Raw genomic sequence first — 27,986 nt, 5'->3', positions numbered from 1 at the left:
CTACTATTACAAATGTATATAAAGACGCCACAATGGTGGCGTCTAGCATCCAGGGTGGCTATTAAGTATCCCATTTCATGATTCACATTTTTTTTAAATTTACCCCTTTCACATATCTTTAACTGAAGTCACGTTATTTCACATTTCTTGAAATTTTTCTCCCAAATTCATACAAAAGTCACATTTATACCTGTCATAACCGGCGAAAAAAAAGTGCATTGTCAGTGTTGCAATTCTTAGTAATAGGCTGCTACAATTAATGAAAGGACTATTTTGTCTGCAATACATCATAATACCCATTGTTAGCAGTACATAGCACAAAAAGATGAATACATTAAATTTAAAATCAGTGTATGTGTGAGAACTCGTGCAGTACTGTCTCCTGCTGCAAGGTGGCGACATTGATAGACTTTCTGAAGTCGGAGATGATCGAGCGAACCTGCAGGGGAAAGAAAAACAACTTGTTTGTAAACACAGGCAGAAAAGGCATGACAACAAGGGGAAAATTACATGTGGGTTGTTAATTTTTTTTTCATAATAAACAGAAGCTGTATATAAAGAGAATTCAGACTCTACAACTGGAAAAGAATTCAGAGATTTATTTCTGGACGTTTCAAGTGACATCCATCACACTCTTCTTCAGCGTCACTAAAATGAACTAGCAGAACTAACCAGTTGTAGAGTCTGAATTCTCTTTATATATTGCTTACCTTGATGTCTAACCTTCACAAACGTAAACAGAAGCTGATTTGTACATCTCCATTCGATTCATATTCAAATATACACATCTAATAAAGCATCAGCATCATTCATGGCATTGGGAAATTGACAGTACTAATGAGACGGTATGCTTTTTTAGGACATCTGCAATGCCTGACTGAGCTGGAAATTCCACCTACATTTGAAGGCTAGTGCAGGAGATTGGAGTTATGTACTGAGCATATGTACCGGCCCGCGCACGAGCTTTCCCCGGGTCACCCTCACGCTGGCCCCAACAACCTATCCCGCCCCACTCTCCGCTAGCCCACAAGCTTCACTAGCTATTTCTGATGTACTGGGTCATGATATGTCTCAGTTGGGGCTGCACCCATCTTCGGATGGGGAGGAGATTCCTCGAGTATGGTATAGGGGAAGAGCTAGCAACCCCTCCCTGTAAAAATATACCCTGCTACTGAAATAGCAAGGCAACATGCTGCCCTATGTGCCACTACATGTAGGTACTAAAAGGGTCTGAACGAATGAAACTTTATACTGGTGCAGAAATTTGTATGGTAAATCTGCACCTTTAGAGTATTTAGTTACATGTACAATCAAATCAAACTGTGCTCCACTCACCAACTGTGTGAAGAATGCTGACTCCTTTGGTTTCTCGGCGTATCTCTCATACTGGTCCAGACTTTCTTGCAGTTTCAGCGTCAACGTGTCATAGTTACTCCGGACAACCTCCAGTACCTGGAATTATAGCACAATGGAAGCATTGAAGCCAATTTGCAATTGCAGAATGTTCATAAATTCGGGTAGTAGAGATGCAACAGAATTGCATAATACGCATGTTTAGAAAAGCTGCTGGATTGTTTACACCTGGCTAAAAGTGTATTTATTGGTGCCACCAAAAATGAGGGGACCATGGTTTGGGTTGCTTTTTACAGTGCTTGACGTGTATAGTACATGTACATAGAAATATGAAAAAATGATGCATATGTGTTGAAATCTGCTTGTAAATGTCAGAAATAATTTCGTTATCAAGAATATCTTCAGCTTTGCTGCCACATGTAGCTTGTACACTAGTTGCTGCCTAAGCCCAAAGCCAATACAAAATCCAATGTCAAACAGCTACCTTTAATTTAGCAGCATGAGGGTTAAGTACACTGTTAGATAATTCACATCTGTAAGATGAAAAGTGGAAACTAAGGCTCCTTACTTGGTCTTCTGTCAGGGAAGACAGATGATTTGCTGCTGACCAAGAGTCGATCTTGGGTGTAAAATGGTTAACTATTGCTCTGGAAATGGAAAAGAAGGGGTTAAAATGTAAAAACCTGACAGATACATGAAAATCTAATTCTAACAAATGAATGATCATCTAGAACAACTGTTTGGAGAACACTATGCAATACAAGATTCACATCCACTGTGGGTCACTAGGTGGCACAGGTTTAGTTTGATAATTCTACAATGTCTTGCCATTGCATTTGCCAACAGCTTAAGGGTACTTCCAAACCAGTGACCTCCCGAATGTCAAGAGTAAACTCTGACATACTACACTATTGCACTGGTCTTCAAACTTACATTTAAGTCTGTACAACAATTTGACTGTAAAAGTATATGTTTACTGCCCTACAATAAAGACAGTGATGAATTTTGAACATATCTTAGAGATCAACTTACCTGATGTTGACCAGTGCATTGGTCAGTCTGGTAGCCGAGTCTTTGTGTTCCCCATGGTTAGTGGCATGTCTCAATGCTGGAGGGAACACAGACGGTTTGTTAAAAATGTAGCAGAAAATGGTAACGAAAGACTGGCAACTCGTTGACCCTGATCATGATGGGTATAGATTGTTTTCAACTGACATCATCACTGTGTCTGCTGCCATGGTGGGGTCCCTATTTGCTATCAGTGAATCATAGCTGAAGAGTTTTTGGACATTTGAAGATCCTCTGACTCTCTCAAATAACCACTATTAAATGTCTACTGCTGACAATGAAAAGACAAGCAGAGAAATACCTAAAAACCTGCTGATAAAATACAACAATGCCGTGTATGCACCTTCTTGCTTCATTGATATGTTAGAATGCTCTATACTTCTTTCAGATTTATAGTGTTTTTACGGATCTTTCATGTCACCCATTCTGAAATTTTGATCTTTCTTCTTGTAAGGAAATGCATGGAAATAACTCCTTCATGATGTGAGAAAAATATGTAAAGCAAAAGAAATACACCACACAGCTTACCCATAGAGTAGAGGTTGTCAAAGACAGTGTGCATGCGGATAACTTCATAGTACAGCTCGTCGTAGCTAGTGGGGGAGGGCAGGAATGTGTCCCCATAGGTGATGAACAGGTTGAACAAATTCACTACCTGTACAAGTGGATAAGGAATGGGTTCATGGCAATCTGATATGTAGAAATAGATTTTTCAAAAAGTAGCTGACAGGTTTTTCACATATAAACTGAAGTTTCATATACCATACAAAAGAATTGGTAGTACACTTCTTGAATGTGTGATCGTGTCAATGATTAGGGCTACAAATGCCTGCAGTACATGCAGTCATACATACCTACATTGTACATATACATTTTGCACATAGTACAAATGTATTACATAGTATTACATACACATGTACATACATACATATACATACAAATGTACATCTATTAGACACATGCTGTTCTTGACAGTTGAACACATTGATCACTCATACTAAAAGAAAATGACATGTATTTCTTTGTTTTTGAATGCACAATTCCAACATAGAGATTCAGTACAAAATGCTTAAGGCATGAATGTCATCAGCCCAGGCATGTAACCTACATGACGGTAACATTAATACGTCAGGTTCAGAATCCGCCACTTTGAAAAACAGTGGGTTTGAGAGATCTCTAGTGCAGCACCCCCCAGGTATGCACAGTTTAGACATACAGGAGTGCATTATACTGGGGGATGTTGGGTTGGAGATCTGTTTCGACAGAACGAGGATGTATCTTTTCAGGGTGGCAGAATTATGTGCCCTGATGGAATTATATACGTAGATGTTACCTTGATGGCTAGGTAGAAGATGTTATGTCTGCTGGCCAGGTGAGCCTCCTGAGCAATCATGAACTTCACTAAGTTGATAAGTGCTGTAACAAAAAAAGAATCATATTTAGAATGATTAAAGCAGGACCCCTATAGCTCGGTTGATAGCTTCCCAGCGTCCTTTGCGCTTTTGCTTGAGATGAGGTTTAGCTAACCCTCTGATTGGCTGAAGCTGTTTTGGTGGCGACGGCGCCAGAACTGTGTCTACCGTAGCTGAAGGGCAGGGCCCCCACGCGAGCGAGCCAACGACGAATCGAGCGATAGGGGTCCTGCTTTAAGGAGGGTGCTGCATGTATGATACACCTGCAGCTGGACAATGGACACACACACGGCACAAATAATCTCAACAAAGTTATGAAGAAAACAATAGCGCTGCTGACAATGTATATAGAATACAGCACGGTGTATTCCGTATCGCCCGAGGTACCGGCCCGACCGCGGGCCGTATCGGCCGATGGCCAATGGCCAATGCGACCAGCGGAGGGTCGGGAACGAGGGTGATGCGGAACACACCGTGTTGTATCTAATTTATGTCATACCCAACCAAGAAATTAAATTGGTGTGGTGTAAATGTACATCAAGATGTAGCCCAAGATGTGAGAGATCCACCCACCTGTCCAGAGATCTTTCCAGGTGTACTGTAACCTGACCCTGCACTTCTTCTGGTAACACAGCAGTCTGTGGACTATCCCAAGGCACCTCCTGCACAGGATTAATGAGTGAATGAATGAAGACCTTTATTGTACATGTTTGCCCCACTGGGCTAAGCACAGGTCACATGTTAACAATATATACAAGTTCATGAGTATATAAATATCTAGCTTACTCTAGTACTTTCGACTTCCTCTCGTTTCTTGGTAATTGTATCAATGTAGGCGCCCGACGGCTGTATGATTAGTTAGCGTTGGTTTATCGAAGGCTGTAAGAAATATAAATTTCCCTCTACTATTCAGTTATCTGAAGTACATAACACTTAGGTCTACATTTAACCATAGAAAGCTTTACAGTACCCACTGATATGCTTTAGAGCACAAATGACTGACGTTACTTACATGTACAGTTCCATAGGAAAGTCCTTCATCATATGGGTCACTATAAATTCAACTGTCAGGTCTACAGAAAAAAAAATTGATATGTCATATCCTAAACTTTGTGCATATTAGATAATTATACAACACATAAAAGTTGGGCGCTCTACCGCCTTGGCTGTTTGTATACATACATGTTAAAATGAACTGTTAACAATAGCAACTGGAGATGACAGACTTAACCCCCTTACCCACACTGCATTGCAACTCTTCTAGTCCCACAGAAAAAAACAACTGGTCCCGTGTTTGAGGAGGTGCCTCAAGGACCTTAAATGGAAGGGCTGGCAACCCTTCCCTGTAGAAATATATCTACAGTAAGACTTGCTACTTAAACAGCAAGGGAACTCGCTGCCTTAAATGATGTATGTGCCACTAGGCACTACAAGAGTCTGAACAAACAAACAAAAAGACAAAGAAACAAAGAAACAAACACACTTACCTAACCATGCACATGCTAGAGGCCTTGAGGAGGTGTTTGGTACAGCAATCTTTCTGTGTCTCATAGGCTATGGGGAGGTGATAGGATGTACATTTGTGTGAGTTACGGTTCCATGTCATTTTCATAGACAACATTAAAAATATCATTCCATTATTGTTATTTCTATCAGTCAAAAATTTAATGATTGATTGTTGAAATAAATAAATAAATAAATTTGATACAAATTACAATAGACAATTTATTTCATGTGTTTCAGGAAAGATCATAATATGAGGAAACAGCAGTATTATAGTTATACAAATGTAAATAACTTAAGGCCACACCATTTTAATTTCTTGGTTTTGAATTAAAAAAAAAATGCTATATTGGAAAATCAACAGGAAAACAGAATCTCAGAGGAAAGTTTGTACTTTGGTGCACACAATTCCAGGGAGTGAACAGGGTCAGGTGCAAGTTTTAACCCCAGCCTTCTGTTTTCATGATTTTTTTGTGCTAAAATTAAAAAAAAATCTGTTAAGCAAGAAATTAAATTGGTGTGGCCTAATGACAATACAAAAAAAAATCAATGGCACAATACCAAATTCTAAAGTGATCGTAAAGCTTACCATTCTATACAGTTGCACCACAAAGTTCATATTGGCGTCATGTAGAAAGGAATTTGCATATTGATCCTGTGGAAGCAAACGATGAGGGTCATGTCAAAGCTGGCGTTCTGATTTTCAGAAAAGAACAATAATATCTACATTACAGCTAAGAACTTGTGGAACTACGCATTTTTGTAAATGTCATATGAACAACTAATAGAAGAAACTTTCAAAAAGTTTAATCTTTACCACACTAAAGTAGCCGTTTGGTACCCAGTTCCCTATTGGTTACAGAGTTAGGCAGCAGGGAGAAGGTTAAAGTACAATAGATTTCTACCAAATCTACTTGCAGCTCAAAAGATACCTGCTACTGACAATACTTGTTGAAATTACACAAACAACAAAAAGTTAACATTTTCATTTAATAATGAATGAATAAAAGCAGTAGACCCTTACCTCGGCTATACATGTAAGGATGACCAGACACAGCTTAAAACTGCATAGTCTTTGTTCATCTGAAACATTAGAAAAGGAACACTGGATGTTAGTGCTGCGTACCTAAACGTAACATCGGGATCTGGTACAGGTACAGGTACCGGTACAGAGGTTTACATTGTAGGTACAGGTCCGGGCCAGTACCTGTACCCGAATAATTTGAAAAATTAACATGTGTTTTTCTGAACTTATTCAATGACAAAAACATAAACTGTTTTCAACTTGTCAGTATCTTTATTAGAAAAAACATAACTAGGTTTCCTACCATCAAACTCCCTTGGCCTAAAATGCCAAATGCTATCAAAACTCCAGGCCTGCCTGAATGATCTGTTGCATAGTAGTTACATTGTTCCAAGGTATCACGTTTGGTGTTGCATGAGGTTAAGAGATCAGTCACAAAATAAGCACATACTTGGTGTAAATTTATATCGGTACAGTACCGGTACTTCATGATCCGGTATTTTGTATCGAATAAATTTTTACGGTACAGTACCGGTACACAGAACCGGTACGCAGCACTACTGGATGTCATTTCAAAGCTGGAATGAACAACAGGAATATGTGTATAGTTCTGCCACTAAAACATCGTCAAAGGGCACTGACGAAAACAAATGAAACCTGTGTCTCACCTTTTATATCTTGCATAACAATGGAGCAGTACTGTAGGAAGGTGACCATGTGGTTGGTGGTCTGGCTGGAGTCCGGAGGGGGGTTGGACGGTAGTGGACCTGGACAGGTAGAAAGTTTTATTCTCATGCATTTAAACTATGCTTCCATTTTATTGCTTGCTAGAAAACATGATTCCCTTTTCAGTAACCAACATACAAACCTTTTCATATACTGTAAATGCAGAAATGTTCGCGGTGGTTTTCGGTCTAATACTGTAGCAAAATGTGACTATAGCGCTGTCGCGAACTTCAAAACACCACGAACACTGTTCATTTTCCCCTTTAGCGCGAAATAAAAACCAAGTGAACTTAAATGCATTTCAAGTATCAACTTATCAAGTTGCACAGAAACCCAGGGATGACATCCCTGCACAAAAGTCCTAGGGAAGAAACCCTAGCACAGAAAATCCAGGGGGATGAAACACCCCTGTCAAAAAAGTCCTAGGGAGCACACCCTAGCCAAAAAAGCCAGTGGGAATGACCCCTGTAGATATATGTAACTAGGGAGCACACCCTAGTGCAAAAAAGCCAGTGGGAATGGCCCCTGCAACAATATGTAACTGTGTTTATTTGTGGAGTTGTAAATGTGTAATGTAAAAAAAAATAATTAAAAAAAAAAAAAATTCAATTATCATATTATTCAAGAGGATATACAATGTACCGGTAGGTGGCTGTACAAAAAAATGTTGCTCATGAAGTGTAACATGAAGGACTACCTTGCACAGCCTCACCACCTTGCTGGTCTGCCTGCTGCCCCAGCTCATCTGTACATGGAGAAATGGAAAAATAGGGCAAAGTTCATGGGCAACATTCAGGTATGATACATTCACAGGGCAGTCACATTTTTAACTCTTTGATCCCCAGTGGATCATTTAGTGGTGCTTTAAATCAGCAGTTGAAACAATTCTGTAGCACAGTATTATACATTGGAAATGCACATTTTTGCTGGGTCATTTGCTGTGCATATTTACTTTGAAATCAGAGCCAAACTCGGGGCAAAAAAGACCATCGTGGAAATGGTACAGACGAGAAGGCTGAAGTGGTTTGGTCACGTCGTAAGACGACCCCCACAAACACTAGTGTATAAAGCCTACAGCCAGGAATCCGCTTTCTCTAGACCCCGGGGAAGACCACCGAAGAGATGGAAAGACCAAATTGTGAAGGAGACGGGCTTAAACAGTCGGGAAGCAGAGGCTAGGGCAAGGGACAGGACTACATGGAAGATCCTCCAGGAAAGCAAGGGGCCAGTTTCTGGCCTGAGCACGTAGGTAGGTAGGCAGGCATTTACTTTGAAGTGGAGAGGTCACCCGAAAACCCATAAAACAAAACCACTGGAAAGTTTCGACGCACCTTCTCTCGTTCCCTCCATCGCTCGCGTTGTTGTTGGAGAGGACGGACCAGAGGACGACTCCGTATGACTCTGCAGAAAAACACAACAATAGAGTCCACTTAACCATGTCTACTGGGAATGGGAACGATCAACTTTTTGTTGTAGATTCAGTCACAATCAACACACTATAATTACAGCGCCACCATGCAGACAACATAAATACTGCAGAGCCTGTGCTACACTGATGCATCCTGTTGTCTTGTCATAGGAGTTGCAATTCACATCAAAGAGTGACATTAACATAACACCATGAAATATTCGCGAAGCTGACAGTTTGACAGACATGATTAATTCTTCAATAATTCCACATCATTTCTTGGGTTCTTTTTCTCCTGAAACTGATCTCGTCCTAACCAATAAAACCATTTCACAAGACATCCGAAGAACATGGCATTCTGCACAGTTGATATATCAAGTGAATTTGACTTTTTCAATTGCTGATACCATATCATATTGTAAATATCATACAAGTACAAGCTGGTTTAATGAGCTACATACATTTTCAACAGCAGTAGGTATAAATAAACAATTATTACAATCAAAATTTTGAGGAAATCTATCATACAAGTAGGACAAGCAACATCAGTATTTGTTCTATTTGTACAATTGTCATGGATTATTAAGACTATTACAAATTTATTTCCTTACTGTTGTGAGAACGGTGATAAAATTCCTGTTGAGATGAACTGCTTCGTACAGAGCTAGTAGAATGGAGTCGTTTGTTCTGAAAGGAGAAAAAAAATGGAGAGATGTATTACCGTGACTGTATATCCTAGATTGTCCACGATATCATGATAAGCGCTCAAAGCTGTTCAACCTTCTTTCCGCCTGCTCAACAGAATTTGATGCATTCCATTCTATAGATAAATTCAAATACATTTTAGAAGGAGACAACCCTTACTGTGTACGAATAGGTAAATATATCAAAGAATGTTTAGATCTTAGAACTAGTAGTGTAAGTGATAGGTGAAACTCGACATGTTGAAGTATTCATATACTTGTTATATTTGTACTAAGGTAAATTATTTTGTATCCCATTGTTATTGTTTGCATGTTTAGTTGTAGAAGACCTTACGGAAGTCGCTGTACTTCTGTTGTGTCAATAAAGATTTCTGTATTTTGAGCCCTGAACATTGAGTCATATTAAATATACATGTAAAAGAAGATTCAAAGAAAAATCCTGTAAGCAATGCAGTGATAAGAAAAATATGAGATGCTTGTAATAATGCTGTATGTTTACAATCATTATGGCCTCTGCAACTTGTAAAGGACAAAGGTCCCAACAAATACATTGCAGTTACTGTATGTAACGCCACCATGCAGATGACGTCGGTACTGCACGGAAGACCGAATTTCAAATAAACAAAAAAATACATTAAAATTGGAAATGATGACATGTTGAACATAAATCCTTTCTTACTTACCTAACTTTTGCACTCACACTGTCTGAATCCCCAACAAAGATGTTGCCAACCTGTGGAGGCAGGTGCACATGTAGGTCAATTAATTATTCATGATATGATAATGAGCTACTGTAAAAGTAACAAAAACCTGTAAAATTCCTTACTGAAAGCAGCATATACTAAAAGTACAGAACTTAAACCTCAAAAGAATAATATCATACACATAAATGCCACAATAATACACCTAGCGCCTTGTAATTAATTAAGATTAAACAAATAAGATTTCTAAAAGACCACAAACATAATTTTATTACCGTGATACATACGTATCCTGTGACCCTTACTTAAGCTGATCCTTCATAGGTCAATGGGCATGATGAGTGGATACTCATGTCTTTGCATGACAGGTGTCGACCCCCCCATTGTTACGCATTCGGCACCTGAGTCCTCTGACCTTTTGACCTACACATGGAAGGATCCATATAATCCACCTGCCAGCATTGTGTTCTTTAACACATGAGCCCAAGGGGGAGGTAATGTTTGGTATGTAGAGTCTATATCCCAAGGGCATAAAGTTGGGGCCTGCTAGGAATTCGAACCCAGAAACTATATTCCAAGGTTGTACTACTAAACTTCATCTCCTGATCAGTCAAATACTTAACTTTTCCCTTTTTTTTGTTGGTACAAAATCATCAATGTCATTCATACATTGCACGTTTCAAAAGCTGTACTGTACAAAACTTACATGACCCGCAAACCCTTGTCTGTAATTGTACAATGTACATTTGAACCCATCATCTATGTTCATTGCTTTACTTAGTCAAAACATCTAGAACACTAAAACACAAGATATCTTATAGACTAGTATTTTGGGGACGACAGAGGAAATCCTGGCAGGATAACATCGCAGAGTGGACCTCCATTAGCCTGGCTGAAAGGCTGACTGCCGCAAGAAACAGACGAGCCTGGAGACAAATCTCCATCTTCACTGCTACCTTGTCCCCCCAACGACCCGGAGGTCAAGGGACTAGGTAGGTAGGTAGGTAGTATTTTGACTCACCATACTTGTTATGGAGGATAACCACCCGCTCTGTGGTTCTTCCTTTTTCTCCTTGTATTTTCTGTTGAACTCCGTTAGGGCAGATGATATCACCCAACCAAGACCCTGCAGTAAGATCATATGAACTGTCAAGAAGGTCTCATACCCCAACTAGGCTGTTCCATTTTTAAAGGTTTGCGTAGCAAAACCTTTGTTGGATCCGTTGGCAGGTGTGGTGGCCGCCATGTTGATTTTGTAACGTCGTAGGGTAGCCATACCATTTCATTTGGAGGGGTGTTTTTTGGGGTCGTAGAGTTCTCTCTATTTTAAAAAAATTGGCGCACAACTATCACACATTCAACTCAAAGAAAAATTCAATACCAAATATTTATGAAAAGATCCCGTAATCTCTAAACTAACAAAGCAAACCTGAAGTATATGTAGCACAAATACTGAACTCTAGTTTCAATGGTAAAATATGCATCTTTCATGGCTGCGTAGTCAAAACGGAAACAGTTTTTCTTTAGATGTCTTGCAAGCACATATGATTTTCAGTCGATTAAAAAAATATGTCTCCCAAGTACAATCGGTAAAACGATTTTTATGACAGCTTAAACTGCAATTATGCACAATTCGTAAGAGGCACTCTTGTGCCACCAGTGCCTGACCGCAACAAGAAAACGTACATGTCCGACCTGTACCTAAACCCGTGAACCTGTACCTGTACCTAAAATTTGTTTAGGTACACAGCTCTAATACAATGTAGTAGAGACTTACGTTTAACGCTAGTTCATCATCGAGAATAGACAGCTTTACGATGTAGGGGTTGACTGACTGAAAGAGATGTGATATTGTGTCATTGATGTAAGTATACATTAGAAAACATTTTACAGCACTAACAAATTTCTGATAGGACATCTCACATCAGATTCTCAATTAGGATTTTACCAACGGACGGCCCGATGTGCCTCAAAGGCACGGGAGGAACTAAAAGGTGCTAAGGTAAGATAATATTGACAGAAGGAGGCCATGTATCTCAAGGGACTTAAATAGCAAATTTAAGTACATTTTGACATGTAAGAACCCCTGCATTGTATACATAGGAAAATATATCAAAGAATGTCTAGACGTTAAAAATTCTTCCAATGATTGTAAAAGCTCATGATCCCATACAACTATACACTCTTGTTTCAGGTAGATTAGCCTTATACAACTGTAGTTATAAATGACATACTTTGTACCTTGCACAATTGTTGTGCACTAAAGTTATATTGTATATCTCACAAAATGTCATGGTGTGCTAAACCTTACCTTGGAGGGTATGTAAATATGCAAGTCTACCCACAATCAAAATGTATTGGAATACACGTCAAGTAAGACTAGACTAGACCAATTAACCTACAATATTTCTTTGTATTATTTTGAGTTAACTCTGTTGACCAAGTATTTGCCCCTTGACACTCCTCCTGAATCTGGCCCTCTACGAAAAGCAGCCTTATGGCCGATAGAGTTAAATATCGAGTTTAAATAAAGGCACAAACAAACCTACAGAGTCTAGTAGATACAGGAATACAGGACATTATGCAAACCTCACCTCATACTTTCTATAGTTGACCAGTATAGTTAGCAGCAAGAGAGCATCATGTCCATGGACTTGTCTGGACATTGGATTTGCTAATATCTGCAAAAAATACACATATCAAATAGATTTCTTTTCAGATCATGTCATTCAGAAAAGATATGTTTCACGACAGTCATTTGTATGGAAAAATGTCAAGATTATTCTGTTGAAGAAAGTGATCTCAAACCAGTTTGGCTCACTGAATAGCTACACATGTAACTATATATTCTACTGGCCATATCAACAAAGACAGGATGCTTTGTACAGTATTCATAGGTTCATTGTTTGGGGAAAATTCCCCTAGCTATATTTGACTACTACAACGAAAAGTGACCAACAGCTTAGCGTCCCATGCTAAGGACTGACAACCCTTTCCAGTAGCATGCTAGAAAATGTGGGATTCGAATTTCCTAGCTGTAGTTCCAAAGGCAGGGTCACTAACCAATGGATTATACACGCTATGGCTTGTCTCTATATTTGGGACAGGAAAGATTCTAGAATGTTCTGAGGTTTCATGGTATTTGGCTTGGTACTTTGTGTTTGTGTTCTGCAAGTAGTGAATGTACATTGGGTAATAGGTAAAGCGGTCGAACCTCAGACTGAGGACGAAGCATGGCGCTTTTTCATTAGCTAGTAGTTCATGCAGCTTTGCTACCGCTCAAGTACTTTTGGCCAAGCTCACCGGGTCACCCACACACTTCTCGATAAGTGTGTTGGGTTCATTTACGTGCAGAAATTTGATGTCTTAGCCTAAAGCTCCCTCATACATGGGTACATACCTGTACAACTGACTCAAACACACTGTTGATCATGATGTATTCCAGTATGGTGTTCTGGCTCACATTATCAGTTGCCTGAGGTTGAAAAAATAGCAAAGGTTTATAAAACAACAAAATGTTTATAAAACAACAACATGTTGCTCCTTAAACAACAGGAGCAAATTGATTCATTAGCATATAACCTTGTCTTAACTTACTATTCTCTTGAACCATCTGAAATTGTCTTCACTTCATTAACATTTCTATTCAGAGTTTTGGTATAAAACCTAGTTCTACCAGATCTTTCTTCAGTCACTGACGAAAGATAGCGATGCTGTCTGAAACGTCTGACTGTTTCAAAATCTTATCCAGTTGCTAGAGTTACTATTTTTGGTGTATCTTATTACCTGGATGTCTTTTCGGTAGCGTGCATGTTGGGTGAGCGACAAAGCCGGGATCCAACCCGGGGCTTCTAGTTCCAGAGGCAAGATCGCTAACCACTGGACTACGCACGCTACTACAGAAGTTTTCAACTGCAAACTTAAGAACACTCCACTCCTATCAACAAATTAAGTCCACACCAAAATAAATGAATCTATACTGTTATGTTACTTACAGTGGCCAGTATGAGGAGTAGCTTGAGGGATAGGGTCTTCAGCCCAGCAGGGTTGTCTCCAGTCAGGATGGAGTGGACACTTTCTATCAGTCTCTGCAGAGGAGGAGAATGGAAAGAGTTTCTTGTAAGAAAAAGGACAATCATAATAGCTCAATATTTCCCTTTACATGTATCTACAGTAACTGTTGTGGATCTAATACTCAAGTGTATTTAACACATCTTTTTATAAAAAATAAATCAAAGACAATTCTATCTCTACAACTGGATAAGATTTGGAGAGTACTTCCAGACATTTCGGGTGACATCAGGTCTGTCTCCAGGACCTGTCCTTCTGTTTTTGCTTGTTGGGACGGAAAAAATTCAACCCTGTTTGTCCTAAACTGATGAAAATATATTTTTGTAAGCTTAGAATGACAGATTCAACATTGAAAATCAAAAACATGGCCTCCTAAACAATGAGTGGGACGGAAAAAAAATTTAAAGCTGGAGACAGTCCTGGGTGACATCCATCACTCTTCTTCAGCATCACTAACTATAGTCTAGAATAAACTGGACCAGAGAGATTTTTACTACCTTGTAAGTGATGGATGTCACTCAAAATATTTGGGGGTAAAAGGCAGTGGAAGGAGAGGGATGGGATCTTTCAATACCGTGCCCTAGACACAGTGGATAACAACCCACTGACCCTATAAAAAGGCTATGGCACCTTTACGTTAACATTGTCAGGGTCTGAGCAGTGTACGGGCTGATAGAAGCGTGATTTAGCCATTCTACCTGCATCTGAACCTCTGCAGCATCGAACCCCACCAGGATGTTGATGATGTCAAAGCCATAGTCCCCCAGACTCTTACCATACACACCACGGATCAGCGCACACATGGTCTGAAAACACAAACAACAACAATGGAACATTTTCAAGAATGTTATTGTTTGATATGAACAGTAATGTTAAGACACGCATTTAATTTAGTTATCTATACACATGTACCATTATACTTGTAAATCATTGTGCTTTGAAAATGCACAAAATAGCTCTGGTTGATACTTATGTTTTTTATATTGTGCAAATTGAAATAAAGATGTATCTAAAAAAAAAGGAAAATGTTTTTGTCATGGACTTGATCTTCCTGGAGCCATAGGAAAACATTGTAAACATTTATTCAACACATATACAGCAGTAAATTTTCATATCAATGAAGCAAGCAGGTCAGGTTGGTTTCCATATTTTCATTGAAACAGATTGTAGGGTATAGAGGGTTTTAAATTTGTATTTTGAGATATATGAAATAATTTTTTGTTGAGCTATACACACCAAATTCAAAGATAACCACACAGCCTTATTTTTTTCAAATTCATCATACATGTATCCTTAAGGTCCTGGAGTATTTAGCAACAACACATACTAGGCTGTAGGAAGTTAACACAAACTGACCTGCAGGGCATTGACCACCCTGATCTGGTAGTCTTCTTTCAGGGTTAGAATGCATCTGTGGCAGAGAAGGTTGATATTGTCCTGCAGATATAAAGGGATTTGATGTCAATATGACATATGTATGGACTCTACCTGTATTTGACTACTAGTACTGTAAATGTGGAAATGATTGCGGTGGTTTTATGTTTGCAGTTTTTGCAGTAAGCTCTTCGCCGCAAACTTAAAACAGCCGCAAAATTATTTTGCCCTCCTATCCCCTTGTCTACTATTGTCTCAAACGCGAACTTAAAACCACCGCGAACACTCAATTTTCTCCCTACCGAGAAATTAAAACCATGCAAACTTAATGCATGCACTAAGGAGAAGAAGAAGACAACTAGTACTAGTAGGACAATATGATACATGCCACTCTTTGATTCTCTTACCTTTAATGCTACAAGTTGCTCGGGGGTCATTTTTGAGAACGTCTTCTCTATGTATGCAACATTTGCCTGTGAAGAAAATCAGGAAACACATAATTGTGGGATTTTTCTCGACTTTAGCTAACATTATTAGGGAAACTACAAGCACGCGGTGGAAACATATTGGCATTCTATCGCTGTAGCGCACGTTCAACATCCCGGCAGGAACTGTGGAAAAATAGCAAAAATTCACAATTTTACTGGTCGATATCGAGTCCAAGTGCCCACAACAATATCTTCTACTTGTGCCATGCAAATATATCAATGGATTTCACTGAGAAGGAGAACATCTCGCCGCCGAAGATGACTCAATGCTGCTTTCTATTGGGGACGTTATTGTTTAGCTTTACCGCCGCCGTGGTCTTTACCGCGTGTTTACTTTTCCCGCGCTCGAACCACGCGCGCTCGCGCTAGATTCAAAATGGCGCCGGTATTTGGAATGGGGTCTATTAGGTCAAATTCTTTAGAATCAAACATATATTGTATTTGAAAAACAAATTGTGAAGTGAGAGACAGGCTGCAAGGAATTTGCGGTCTACTAACTCAAGTGTTTGATTTGATAAATAATGTAAATTACTCACCTTCATTAAGAAGAATTCGTCCCAGAAGTTGGGGTTACCTAAAGAAGGGTCATCTCCCTGTAGAGAAGGTAAAAATAGCAACACACATGTAAATGATTTACATTGTATCCAAAAACTTAAGAAAAATATAGTGATGGGACACAACTTGCAATTCCTTGAATCTATATATATATATATTCATACGACAAGAAACACAGGGCATTATAACATCTTCAATATTATATATGCTGACAGCCTCGAAATACTGCCGCACCCAAAATTGGAGTTGTGCACCTGATTTATAACTGTAGGTGCACCTAGATATTTATGTCAGGTTACCTACATACAAATGTAAAAGTATTACATGTATATAATTGTACACTAGTATTATAATGTATATACAGCATCTTATTGACATTTGAATATTGAAAAAATTATGAAACTTTTGCTGCATGACTTTTGAAGTTGACTACTAGTATAGAATTTCAGAGTCAACTGCTAGTTCTGAAGATAGGCCGTAAGGTTTGTAACTAAGTTTAAGCCTCTGATGCAGACTCCTCCCGGCTGTTTTCTTTTTCAAGTTATTGTTTTTATAGTATTACATTTTTTTTTCTAATTGCCGGCCGGCCAACAACAAGAAAAAAAATTTATAGTAAAACTGGAACTTAGAAAATGAAAACAGCCGGAAGGAGTCTGCAACAGAGGCTAACTAAGTTTAGCTTGCATTCGGATTTACTTTTCGGTGCACAAAACTATAGCTATCTCTATGAACAATTTTAACATGTTCCTTAACCACAACCAAAGAAAACGGGAGGTGAGAAAATTCAAAACATGGTAAAAGAACATAACGGTTTGTCTTACCTTGAAGAAAGACTCGTAGATCTGGACCACCTTCTCTTTGAGTGGTTTCTTGGAGGAAGACCCTTTCCTCAGGAGCCCAGACTCCTTGTCTTTCTTGTCAGCTTTTTCTGGGGTTGTTGTCATCCTCAAGACTTGCTGGTATCTTCCCTTGTAGCAGAAAGGTTTATACTCATTGGCCCTAATGTATGTATATATAAATAAAGAGAAACAAAATGAGAATTTTTAAATCAACAAAGCTACAAATTAATGTAACATGGCTGTAACATTTGTGTAGATAATTCATTTTGTTCGTTCGTTCAGACCATTGCAAGTTATAGTGCCTAGTGGCACATAGGGTAGCAAGGTTCCTTGCTGTTTAAGTAGAAGGACAATCATAGTGTAAATGCATTTTAAGTTCAAATGGTTTTTATTCCGCGCTAAGGCAAAATGGAGTGCTCACGGTGGTTTTAAGTTCGCGGCAGCGCTACAGTCACATACTGCTACAGTATTGGAAAATTGACGAAAATTTTACAAAATTGTTTGCGGTGGCCGCGAAAACCACGAACATTTCTGCATTCACAGTATTTTCACAGGGAAGGGTTGCTAGCACGAGGAGCAATGACAAAACAGATGCATCGAACACAAAAAACTACTACGTTGAACATAAAAATAGCTTTGAAAGTCTACTGCTTGTCAGTGTAACAGGCAACATATTAGCGTAAGGACCGCCCGGGGGTCACGTGGTGGGAGCACGTGACACGGGCGCGCCCTGGCGTCAGCCTGACCACGCCCCGTCGCGCTCGCGTAGCCCCGCCTTCCGGAAAGCTTATAAAGATCGGTGTAGGACGTCTGTAAGTAGATTTAGAGCCGAGATCACCCCGCTGCTGTTGTCTTGTATCACCCCGGTTAGAGTAGTTCCATTCGTCGTCCATCCACTTCTGTTCAGGTATTTGTATCTTCTTAGTAACTTCCTATATTCCGTTAGTCCCTTGCATTCTTTGTATGTACGATCGACAGCAGTACCTTGAATAAAGTATCACATCAAACTGTAAACTGAACCCGAGTCTTGGTAATATTTGGTGAGAGCTTCGTGTGGTGAGAGCACATCGTAAAGTAGACCAGATCCTACCCAAAAGACCATCTTGTCACATGGTTCCCACGCCTAGGTTACAGTATTGCGCTGTGATTTTCAGTTACTGCTGTCGATTCTGATTGTTGATTTGTTACTTGTAAGTCTACTTGTGTTTTCGAGTTTTCCGACATTGTGATTCGACTTGTGCATTCGATTCTCTTGTCCCCCGTGTGTTGTTGCACCAATCCCTCGCGCGGAACAAATTCCGTCAGTTTCTACCCATCCGGCCCGGTCAAATTCTCCGCTACGTACCCGTTGTGATTTCCTTCCAAACATAACCATATCAAATCACGTTTTGCCGTACCAAACAAAGGTTCAATTGTCTGGCTAAATTGTGCCTACATGTGGCTTTTCTGTTTTAACTTGTAGAACAAACTCATGGTTGCAGTTGTTTCACTAAATTGTGCGCGTGGGTTTTGTGATACTATTTTCCGTTCCGACCTAAAGCGACGTTGATTCTTTTGCCTTGTAATTTCCGTTCGTTCTGACCAGCCCAAATTTAACCCTAAACCTCCATCCATCGCTTTGTACCATATTAAGTTGTCCAAAAAGTTTCTTCCTGCTTATTCCTTCAATCGTTCCCGTTGTCTTGTTTCACCAAATTGGCCGCGTGGCAAAATTCCTTTGTTCCCAATTCCTACCCACGCTCTGTGAATTCGTGTCGTACCAAGGTGCGAATTTGCTACGGAACTGTCAATCGATTCTCCAAACAACACATTGCCCCATTTTTAGTGTCGGAGCCTCCAAATTTCGTTTTGATAATCAACATCTAATTTATTTCCGACCTAACCGCCATTGAGTTCCGCCTGTTCGTTTTCGGTCAATTGCTTTGTACCTTATTACGCTGTCCAAAAAGATTTCCTTGCTTATTCCTTTAATCGTTCCCGTTGTCTTGTTTCACTAAATTGGCCGCGTGGCAAAAGTCCTTTGTTCCCAAGTCCTACCCACGCTCTGTTAAAAATTCCATTCGTGTCGTACCAAGGTGCGAATTTGCGACGGAACCGTCAATCGAGTCTCCAAGCAACACATTGCACCATTTTGAGTGTCGTATCTTCCAACTTTCGTTTTGAACATCTAAATCATTTCCGACCTAACCGCCAAGGAGTTTTACTCCCCGACCAACGTTCTCGTACTTTCGCGAATTTTTCGTTAAACCGTGTTCGTTCGTTTAATCCCCGTCAAAGTTATAGTGTTTTCGCGATTTTTTCGTTAGAACGTGACCGTTACCTTTGTAGTGGGCCGCCAGACCTTCAGTGGCGCCTGTTATTTTTGCATGTCCGAATCCCCCTTTGTTCTTGTCGCTTGTCACTTTTTCGCGAGTTCTTGTGACTTTTTACAACTTTTGCCCAGGCGACACGGCGCTTTGTCGGTAAGTAACACCACATAATTTTCGGTCGCACCTATTGTTGTCGGTAGCCTTCAATTCGCCGACTCATCCAGACTGGCACTGACGTGTTACTCCGGCATTTTCTTTTGACTACGCCGACCCCTTTTTGTCTGCTAACTTTTCCCGTGGCGCCCTGTGTGGCCTGCCTGTCTGTAGTTTTATTTTACGACCCTTCAATTCCAACTTTCCTTTTCATCCATGTCGGTTGACTTAAACTCCACTATGGCTGACGACGAAGTCGTTCAGTTAAACTTTGGTCTCCATGGTAACGGGCGGGGCCGGGGCGCTCCGGGTAGAGGGAGGGGCCGCGGTCGTGGCAGGGCCGCCGCACCCCTTCCTCCCAACCCCGTGGGCGGTCCGAATCCTCCGCCCGCCGCCCAACATCAGCCCGTTCCACAAGACGCCCCCCAACCAAGCGGCCTCACCGCCGCTTTTGCCCGTTATAGGACCCTCAACCCTCCCCCTACGACCCACGGACAGTTCGATGATGCCCCTTCTCGTACCGCTCGCCTTAGGACCATCCCAAAGATGCTGTGTCGCTTCGATGGCACCTCTCCGATCCCCACGTGGGAAGAATTCGAAACTCACTTTTCGACCGACAGGTCCTACGGCGAGTGGGACGATGCGCTCAGTAAAACGGTGCTCCTCCGTCAGCTGACGGGGGACGCCCTTCAAACGTATGTCACGGCCCCGGACCCCATCAAAGAAGGGCCCTGCGACCTGATCCTCGACTTTATGCGGAAACTGTTCAGCCGGCCGAACGACCCATCACATTACGAGGCGGAGTTGTTCGCGCTGGCTCGTCGACCTAATGAGCTGCCCCAGGCCTTAGCGGTCCGAATTCGCCGTCTTATCGCTAAAGTGCACCCCCAGGCCGACCAACAGACCCGGGATAGCCTGGGTCTCCGGGAATTCGTGGGGAAAATAACTGATAAACAAATGGCATGGGAGGTGCAGAGGTCCAAACCGGAAACCTTCCACGACGCGGTCATCGCGTTACAGTACTACGAAGACCTCAAAGCACAATATCAAACTCAGGCTCAGACCTCACACCCTGTTAACTACACCGCCCCGCCTCCTCCCGCCCATGTCCGCCAGGTCAGCGACCCTTCCCCCGCTCCCGCGTTAGACATTCAAACTGTCCTGGCTTCCCACCGTCGGGAACTCCGGGAACTGCAGCAAACACATGAACAACACGTTGCGTCCCTCCAGGACCGCTTCGAAATCGCCCTGGGACAAGCCCGCCAGCCAGTAGACGCCCACCCACGTCCTTCTAGCAAGCCACGGTCCCCCCAGACCTACAACCCACCTCCCCGCCGCGACACGAAAGCCACTGAATGCAACTATTGCCACGAAGATGGCCACTGGAAGAGGGAATGCCCCCAGCTCTTGCGCGCCGCGGCACGCCGCCAGTCGGGAAACGACGGTTGGCTGGCTTGAGGGGTCGACAGCCAGCCACCACCTCCCCTCCCCCCCAGACCCACGCTAACCCCCCTTCTGCTGCCCCCACCCCTCCCATCATCCCATCAGTTGGTAGCTTCCATTTCACGCCACACATTAATGACCATCTCGTTGACGTGCTAATCGATTCCGGCGCAGACGTTTCCCTCATAGCAGACGACACACTTAGCAAACTAACTAACCAGTCCCCGCCAACCCTTGACCCTTATGCTGGCCCCGCCCTGTCCACTGTTGCCGGGGGGGCCTTAGACATCCTGGGGTGTGTAAATCTTCCTCTCAGGTGGGAACAACACATATTTCCCGCGAAATTCCTCGTGTGTCGCAACACGACCACGCCCATTTTGGTCGGTACTGATTTCCTGATGACGTATGACGCCAACCTGTCACTGCGCATGCGCGAGATGACACTCTACGGGGCAGAGGGCGTGGTCTCTATTCCAGTTTCCCGTAAGGCGGCTGGCGCCGTCCGTCGTGTCGTGACTCGGCATTCCTACACAGTTCCAGGACGTTCGGTCCACCTGGTACCAGGCAAAGTGGTAGGAAAGTCCCCTGATCGCCCCCTTGGCCCTGGCTATGTTAATCCGGCGCTCACTTCATTAGGTCGATTTGGCTTGACCGGGGAGTTGATCTCCCACACTCCCGCCAAAAACACCACTAGAGTTTTCGTAGTCAATGAGTCTATTGAACCGATCGTGATCCGTCCCGGCGCGGTAATTGGCCTATTCCATCCGTTTGACAGCCCCACCTCCCGCGGCGTCTCCATCAGTCCTCACACACCCCTTCCCCTTGCTCCTCCCATCCGTAATCAACCTTCCCCAGACTTGCCTCCGACCACCACCCCTCCCCCCTCCCCCTCCCCCTCCATCCGCAAGGAGATGGAGGAGATATTTGACTTGTCGTACTTACAAAACCAGTCTCACAAAGAACAACTCCTCGATCTTTTGGTTGAATACGAAGACATAGTCTCCCGCTCCCCATACGACATGTCTACCACACCGGTACTCACCCACTCTATCGACACCGGTGATGCCGCTCCGATCCGCCTTCCCCCGCGTCGTACTTCCCCCCAGGCTAAAGAACAAATTCGGCAGGAACTTGAAAAGCTCACGTCTCTAGGTTTCGTAGAACCTTCCAATTCCCCATGGGGGGCCCCTGTGGTCTTGGTTAAGAAGAAGAACGGAGGCACCAGAATGTGCGTCGATTATCGAGCCCTTAATTCCGTAACGAAGAAGTGTTCTTGGCCACTCCCCCGTATAGATGATACCCTCGACGCCCTTTCCGGATCACAATTGTTTTCAACTTTGGACATGCGAGCTGGGTACCACCAAATTCCTCTCGACCCTTCATCAGTTGAAAAGACGGCCTTTTCTAGCCCATTTGGCACCCATCATTACACAGTATTACCATTTGGGTTATGCAACGCCCCTTCATCATTTGCCCGGCTCATGGAGTCCGTCTTAAGGGGGTTGCAACCGCAGTGCTGCTTAGCATATCTAGACGACAATATTGTCCATTCTGATGATGATGTAAACAATCACCTCAGGAACCTCCGAGCCGTCTTCCAAAGGTACCGCGCGGCTCGGCTCAATCTAAACCCGGAGAAATGTCAGTTCCTCCAAATACAGGTTAACTTCTTAGGGCACGTTATCTCTGGCGACGGCGTCCACACGGACCCCTCCAAAACCTCAGCCGTTGACAATTGGCCCGCCCCGCGTTCGGTCCGCGATGTACAACGTTTCCTTGGTTTGGCAAATTATTACCGACGATTTGTCCGCGGGTACGCTGACATCGCTCGGCCCTTAACGGCTCTCACTAGAAAGAAAGCCAGGTTCAGTTGGTCTCCGGACTGCCAGTCCGCGTTCGACCAGCTGAAGGCCGCACTTATCTCAGCCCCAGTCCTCGCGTATCCAAATTTTGATCTGCCCTTCATTGTCGACACGGACGCGTCCGACAAGGGGATTGGGGGCGTGCTGAGCCAAGTGCAGGATGGGCATGAGCGTGTCATATCATACTATAGCTGTACCCTTGACTCTGCAGAACAAAACTATTGCACCCATAGGCGGGAGATGCTAGCAGTGCTTAAATTTATCACTAAACATGACTGCTACCTCCAAGGCCCACACCCCTTCCTCCTCCGTACAGACAACAGCGCCGTGCAATATCTCCTCCGTAACAAAAACCCCCCTCGCCAGTTAACCCGCTGGATACTCCAGCTAAGCCCATATAACTATCAAATTGAGCATAGGTCCGGCACTCGCCATGGCAACGCGGATGCCCTTAGCCGCCTCCCCTGCACACAGTGTGGCGCCGATGCCGATAGCTTGAGTAACTCCCCCTCCCCGCAGTGCGACCCCGCCCCCCATGTTAACAATGTTGTCTCGGCTGCTGCCAGCCAGCCAATTCCCCTATGCTCCCCGCTAGACATGGCAGCTAAACAGAGCGAGGACCCTCTCCTTGGCCAGCTTGTCACCGACAAGGCCCAGAATGTTAAGCCCGTGGCCGCCGGCTGGCAGGCCCTGACACACCAGCAAAAGCTTTTGTATGGTGACTGGGATAACCTGACTTTTCGAGACGGGGTCCTCTACCGTAAATATTTTAAACTTGGTGTCCCCGAGCCCGTCCTACAACTACTACTCCCCCGCTCCCTCATCCCCACTGTCCTTCGGATGGTCCACACGGATCCGCTGTCTGGACACCTAGGAGTCGATAAGACAGTGGAAAGGACAAAGAACACTTTCCACTGGCCGGGATTGTCTAGCGACGTAAAAGCCTTCGTGTCAGGTTGCTTAGTTTGCCAAAAAGCGAAGGGCGAACAGCGTAAACCCCGAGCACCCCTGTGCCCTAGTGTCGTGGGCTACCCTAACGAAAGGGTAGCCATGGACCTGGTAAGTCCACTAACCAAATCTGCTCTTGGCAACAAACACGCCCTGGTTATCACGGATTATTACACCAGGAATGTTGAAATATTCCCCTTACCCGACATTTCCGCAGAAACAGTGGCCGACCACTTCTATAATGGCTGGATCTGCAGATATGGCCCTCCAGCGGCCCTACACACCGACCAAGGCAAACAATTCGACTCTGTTCTAATCAAAACCCTTTGCAAATACCTTAAGATCAACAAAACAAGGACAACTCCATACCATCCCCAGTCTGACGGGTTGGTAGAGCGATTTAACAAGACAATGGGCAATATGTTAAGATCTTATGTCAACGCTAACCAACGGGACTGGGACGTCCACATACCCAAAATCCGTTTCGCCTATAATACAAGCTGCCATGCCACTACCAAATTCTCTCCGTTTTTCCTCACGCACGGGCGAGAAGCCCGCCTACCCGTACACCTTCTGACAGGTGTAGAAATGGATAATAAAACCACCATCCCTGCTTTCGTCACAGATTTAAATGACCGCCTCCCCCATGTCTTCCGCCTGGTGCAGCAACACACGGCCCAAAAACAAAGTCGACAGAAAGAGTTGTTCGACGAGAAAGTTTACGGCCAGCCGTACTCTGTTGGTGACCGGGTGCTGGTCCGGAATTCGGCCGGTAAAGTGGGCCTTTCCCGGAAACTGGCCCCAAAATTCAAAGGCCCGTACCAGGTCCTGGCCCGCGTGGGTGACCACGCCTATGAGATCCAGAATACCCGTGGCCGGCGGGACGTGAAGGTGGTTCACTTCGAGAACCTCAAACCCTTTCTCCCCCAACAGGCTGACCCGGATTATGACCCCAACCAGGAGGGGCGCCGGCGACGTGACAATTCTTTCCCCAGGCGACACCACGTCGACGACCCGCCCTCTGACGAGGATGCCAGCGCTGACGACCCGGAGCTAGATCCTGTAATGCCCCAAGGAAGAAATTCCGCGGGGCCCCCTTCCTCTTACGTTTCAGCTCCACTGCCGACAGCCGCTGGCCATGCCCAGCCGCCTGATTCCCGCCCGACGTCGGTGACAACAGACCCGGCACCTGTTCCCGGCCCGGCACCTGTTCCAGACCCGGCACCTGTTCCCGGCCCGGTACCTGTTCAACACCCGGCACCTGTTCCCGGCCCGGCACCTGTTCCAGACCCGCCACCTGTTCCAGACCCGCCACCTGTTCCTGACCCAACACCTGATCCACCGTCTTCTTGCACACCTGCGACGACGACGTCAACCGTCTCGGGGTCACCGTTACCGCAGCGACCCAGCCGACGTCGTCGACCACCACAACATCTGAACAATTACATCTCTTTCATGAACAATGATTCTAGTAGTGACAGTGATACAGACCATGTCCACCCCAATGTATGCCGTGTCACAAAGAACCTGGGTGTGGGGTTGTCTAGTCAGTGCCATCCCTCGGATAGGTCGTGTCCCGGGGGGGAACCGTACAATGTGGGTCCTTCTGCCCCTCCCTTGCAACCCTCAACTAACGACTCCCCGCCAAACAGTTGGAGTCCGACAACCCACCTTATGACAACCGTAGTTCGGGCCTTTGCTGGCCTAACGAAACCTATCAAGATTGAAACAGTCTAAAGGAGAGGGAACATTTTTCATCCGTAATTGAGGTCCCTCGTACACGTGGTAGGGCGGTTAGGGCGCCCCCACCTCTAGTGTATTACGTCAAACAGAGAAACGGGAAGTGCTTCGTCGGTGAATTCCTCGCGGATGAGTTGCGGGAGACCAGCACTCTCTCCGCCAGGACCACTAATGTTGCGTTAGGAAGCCCCACAGCAGGGTGTTATCGCTCCATCAAGCACAATCGAATTCCCCCTACCATGACGTGCACCGCAGCTCCGCTGCCAGTCTCTGTTCTGGGGTGCCCTTCCTCCTATCACATTCGTACGGTGGGACTTCCGTACTTACGTACCAACGGTTTGTTAAAAACATCCTTCTCTTCGACTTGGTTATAGTTAATATGTCTTCGATTTTGTTATTGTTAAATATGTTCTGGCAGTTTGAGCCTTCCAGTTGTCATTCGGTGGTCTCCTAAAAAGTGATTCCACGAAGGCCGGACTCGTAGTTCTATTAGGGTCAAATAACAAGGAGTTTAAGGTAGTGGGACCGCCTCGTTCTCTTCTCCGTTGGGGCCCGTTTTCCCTTCCGAACGTGTTGGCACTTCTGAGTCCCCTCCTCGTCCTGCAATGTAGGACCCGCTACAAAACATAGCGGACTCCCGAGCAAAAACGCTCTATACCGGATCGACCGGGTTTGACATGGTCTGTTCTGTTGTTAGAATCTTAGATGTTGTACTTGGAACCTGCAGTGTTCACTTGGAATTATGTCAACTTTGATTGTATTGTGTTTGATTGGTGACGTTTTTGAACTTGATTGTGCGTTATTTGGTCAGTGATTATTGTGACATTGATTATGCTTGGTATTGTTTTACGATTATTGTGGTGTCTTTTTCTAATGGGTCTCTATTTTGACAATGTTCATTGTATCAGGTTGGCTAATGATGTAACGTTATGTCATTGTCGGAATATTCTATTTTATGCTATGTTTCGTTAGTTTTTATGTATTGTGTTGATTGTAGGATGTATCATCCAGTGGGTCGTTTGATTGTAACATTAACAAATTGGCATGCCATACCAAATTTCCTCTGTAATATTTTTTTTCTGTTTGTTTATCTCATAATTGCCAATATGGTGCCGTTCTCCTATTTGAGAGTTGTTAAAACGTTAAATTATCTTCCGATGTTCCCATCGTTCTGTCGTTAGGTTTTGAAGGTTAAGTTTATAATACATATTCATTAAATAGTTTTCTAAATGATAAGTTAAATGATGCGGGAGCATCATTAGCGTGCCGGGGGATGGTGTAACAGGCAACATATTAGCGTAAGGACCGCCCGGGGGTCACGTGGTGGGAGCACGTGACACGGGCGCGCCCTGGCGTCAGCCTGACCACGCCCCGTCGCGCTCGCGTAGCCCCGCCTTCCGGAAAGCTTATAAAGATCGGTGTAGGACGTCTGTAAGTAGATTTAGAGCCGAGATCACCCCGCTGCTGTTGTCTTGTATCACCCCGGTTAGAGTAGTTCCATTCGTCGTCCATCCACTTCTGTTCAGGTATTTGTATCTTCTTAGTAACTTCCTATATTCCGTTAGTCCCTTGCATTCTTTGTATGTACGATCGACAGCAGTACCTTGAATAAAGTATCACATCAAACTGTAAACTGAACCCGAGTCTTGGTAATATTTGGTGAGAGCTTCGTGTGGTGAGAGCACATCGTAAAGTAGACCAGATCCTACCCAAAAGACCATCTTGTCACATCAGGAAACAGCATCAATAAATGACACATAGTAATAAAAAACACGACCAACATTTTCTGAAAACCTACATGACGTTATGTAGGGAATATTATATCATTAGGATAATCAGGATCTGAATTTATCATGATCATGACCCCAACTGACCTCTCATATGTGTAATGATAAATCCGCCATGATAAAATCTATATTATACGTCTTTTTTTTATCCTGGAAAAAATCACACAAATTCATGTACGATTTGGGCTGACTGTTGTATCTGTGCGGTACTAAAAGATCGGGAAACAGCCGTACAAGACTCGTCTTCCGCCCAAAACCTGCAAAGTATCCAAAGTACCCCTCCCCCTCCCACCTTGTAATAAATTTTCGGTAATCGCTCGATTAGATAAATTAAAGAAAAAAAGAATTATGCTTCAAGTTGACAACTTAGCTAGAATCCTTCTGGCTTGAAGACTGCGATATTTCTTACCTGAAAAGTTGACAAATTCGTAAAGTTTTGAGTGTCAAAACAGCTCTTTCTTTCCTCGGGACGTTGGCAACATGGCCAACATGTCCAATACGTGCGTGACGTCATCAGG

The 27,986-nt window shown here is 43.5% G+C and overlaps 2 protein-coding genes and 1 non-coding gene across 4 annotated transcripts; 2 read left to right on the top strand and 1 right to left on the bottom strand.

The window, feature by feature from the left end:
- Nucleotides 1-2: 2 nt before the first annotated feature.
- LOC136429817 (armadillo-like helical domain-containing protein 3) lies at nucleotides 3-27,986 on the bottom strand. Of its 2 annotated transcripts, none has more exons than XM_066419805.1 (27): nucleotides 27,878-27,986; nucleotides 17,209-17,386; nucleotides 16,369-16,425; nucleotides 15,752-15,817; nucleotides 15,327-15,407; nucleotides 14,669-14,776; nucleotides 13,895-13,987; nucleotides 13,300-13,374; nucleotides 12,494-12,580; nucleotides 11,677-11,733; nucleotides 10,921-11,025; nucleotides 9,882-9,931; nucleotides 9,106-9,181; nucleotides 8,418-8,487; nucleotides 7,784-7,831; nucleotides 7,029-7,127; nucleotides 6,361-6,419; nucleotides 5,926-5,991; nucleotides 5,321-5,387; nucleotides 4,846-4,906; nucleotides 4,407-4,495; nucleotides 3,755-3,837; nucleotides 2,950-3,076; nucleotides 2,386-2,461; nucleotides 1,922-2,000; nucleotides 1,336-1,452; nucleotides 3-439 (listed from the first exon to the last, which is right to left on the bottom strand). In XM_066419805.1, exons 2-27 carry the CDS (start codon nucleotides 17,329-17,331, stop codon nucleotides 347-349), a joined length of 2,112 nt encoding a protein of 703 aa, XP_066275902.1. In that variant the 5' UTR covers nucleotides 17,332-17,386; nucleotides 27,878-27,986; the 3' UTR covers nucleotides 3-346. The 2 variants fall into 2 exon arrangements, with proteins under 2 accessions (XP_066275902.1, XP_066275903.1); XM_066419806.1 differs by having other exon boundaries at nucleotides 17,209-17,355; nucleotides 27,878-27,973.
- LOC136431910 (small nucleolar RNA U13) lies at nucleotides 10,213-10,315 on the top strand. The gene has a single exon (XR_010755431.1). It is a non-coding gene; the product is annotated as a small nucleolar RNA U13 (small nucleolar RNA).
- On the top strand, nucleotides 17,889-21,146 carry LOC136429816 (uncharacterized). Its single transcript, XM_066419804.1, has one exon. It carries the CDS (start codon nucleotides 19,905-19,907, stop codon nucleotides 21,144-21,146), a length of 1,242 nt encoding a protein of 413 aa, XP_066275901.1. The 5' UTR covers nucleotides 17,889-19,904.

The sequence above is a fragment of the Branchiostoma lanceolatum genome, chromosome 3 (genome assembly GCF_035083965.1).
Source record: "Branchiostoma lanceolatum isolate klBraLanc5 chromosome 3, klBraLanc5.hap2, whole genome shotgun sequence".
NCBI lineage: Eukaryota > Metazoa > Chordata > Leptocardii > Amphioxiformes > Branchiostomatidae > Branchiostoma > Branchiostoma lanceolatum.
Note: the sequence above shows the minus strand (reverse complement) of the source record. Positions and strands in the feature narration are given on the sequence as shown.

Coding starts and splice junctions, on each gene's coding strand:
- LOC136429817 (XM_066419805.1), bottom strand. CDS start 17,331: ATGACAACAACCCCAGAAAAAGCTGACAAGAAAGACAAGGAGTCTGGG. Junction 12,581..13,299: donor TGTTTGAGTCAGTTGTACAG/GTATGTACCCAT, acceptor TATTTTTTGCAG/ATATTAGCAAATCCAATGTC. Junction 11,026..11,676: donor ATGATGAACTAGCGTTAAAC/GTAAGTCTCTAC, acceptor ATCTTACTGCAG/GGTCTTGGTTGGGTGATATC.
- LOC136429816 (XM_066419804.1), top strand. CDS start 19,905: ATGTCGGTTGACTTAAACTCCACTATGGCTGACGACGAAGTCGTTCAG.